This window comes from Austrofundulus limnaeus, unplaced genomic scaffold, assembly GCF_001266775.1.
Source record: "Austrofundulus limnaeus strain Quisiro unplaced genomic scaffold, Austrofundulus_limnaeus-1.0 Scaffold77, whole genome shotgun sequence".
In the NCBI taxonomy this organism is placed as follows: domain Eukaryota; kingdom Metazoa; phylum Chordata; class Actinopteri; order Cyprinodontiformes; family Rivulidae; genus Austrofundulus; species Austrofundulus limnaeus.
In genome coordinates this window covers 1083595-1084947 of record NW_013952479.1, presented here as the reverse complement: position 1 = coordinate 1084947, position 1353 = coordinate 1083595, and the positions used below count along the sequence as shown (strand labels likewise).

The following is a 1353-nucleotide window of genomic DNA, read 5'->3' as shown; positions in this document are numbered from 1 at the left end:
ACCCATAATTGGGTCCCAAGCCCAACTTTGGGAACCGAAGTTCAATGGTTCTCAAACTTTTCAGCTTTTGACCCACAAAATAACAGTAGCAGAGACCTGTGCCCCCAACTATTTTTGGATGATAAACATTTGTATCAGGTCAAAACATAACAATACTTTTCATACTACATTTATCCATTTTAAATATACTAAACTCATTCATTTGTAACAACTAAGATAAAAATGTTATTATTTCAGAAAAATTTTTCAGGACCCCACCTTGATGTTTCGGGACCCCACTTTGGGTCCCGACCCCAACTTTGGGAAACACTGTTCTAAAGCATTCCCTTATGTTGGTGTAAACACGTTGTAAACACAGTGTAAACATGGTTGTAAACAGAAACTTGACTGTTGCTGCCAATATACGACTAAAGTCACAATCTGTCTGTTGTGCTTCAGTTTTTCATTTTAGGACTTCCTGTTTTCTTATTTAATGGTTGAATTTTGAATCTGGAACCATCTCTTGTTTGTTGTGGGTTTGTGTCATTTCAGACAAAAAAACACTTGTTTAAAAAAAATAACTCTCATTTTTGTTTTGCATTAATACAGAAAGCAATGAGGAACTTATGATTTGATTTTTTTTAAATCAGAGTTTTTGTCATCGCTTCTGGTCGTTCTTTTCTTGTAGAGTTTCATTAGAAGCAATTAAAAAAAGATTAGAATTTAAGAATTTTCTGCACATTAGCTGTACTTTGAACAAACTGGAAGTTAAAAGAATGGAGAGCCTCTAAGACGTGTTTCCTCCTGATGGTCTCTCTCTGTGTTTTTCTCTCTCAGGGGAAGTTGGTGAAGTACTTCAGCCGCCAGCTGTCCTGTAAGTGTAAAGTGGCCTTAGAGGAGCGTAGTGCCGAGCTGGAAGACTTCCCTCGCCTCGACCACTGGTTCCGCATCGTCAACCTGAGGAAGGAGGTCACAGAGGTGAAGTATTACCATGAAGTATATTTATACGTAACAGCTAAAACAGCTAAAACTCTTGTCTCTTAGCTCTAAAACTTCAGCATGAAAGGTTCTGGGTTGTTGTGTTTCTTTACAAATGCTCGGCCCTTAAGTGTGCGGTGGGATTGTCACCGTGTGTCTCCTCCGTGTGCAGGAGATGAGTGCGGTCCAGGTGACCCTGGAGGGCCTGCTGGAGATGAGCGAGGTTCAGGTGTGTGAGCTGCTGCAGAAGTTTGGTGCCAGTGAGGACGAATGTGCCCGACTCAACACTTCCCTTTCCTGCCTCAGAAAGGCCCACCAGCTAGGTGAGGGTTGACCTAAAGCTGTCTCTCTCTCACACACACACACACACACACACACACACACACACACACACAC

At 41.6% G+C, this 1353-nt stretch overlaps 1 protein-coding gene across 2 annotated transcripts in view; it reads left to right on the top strand.

The window, feature by feature from the left end:
• The window catches only part of ksr2 (kinase suppressor of ras 2), a 127760-nt gene that overhangs the window by 14943 nt on the left and 111464 nt on the right, over positions 1-1353 (top strand). For both annotated transcript variants that reach the window (XM_014011142.1, XM_014011141.1), the window contains exons 2-3: positions 817-957; positions 1130-1280. In XM_014011142.1, coding sequence (XP_013866596.1) covers positions 817-957; positions 1130-1280 — 292 coding nt within the window. The remainder of the gene's footprint in view (positions 1-816; positions 958-1129; positions 1281-1353) is intronic.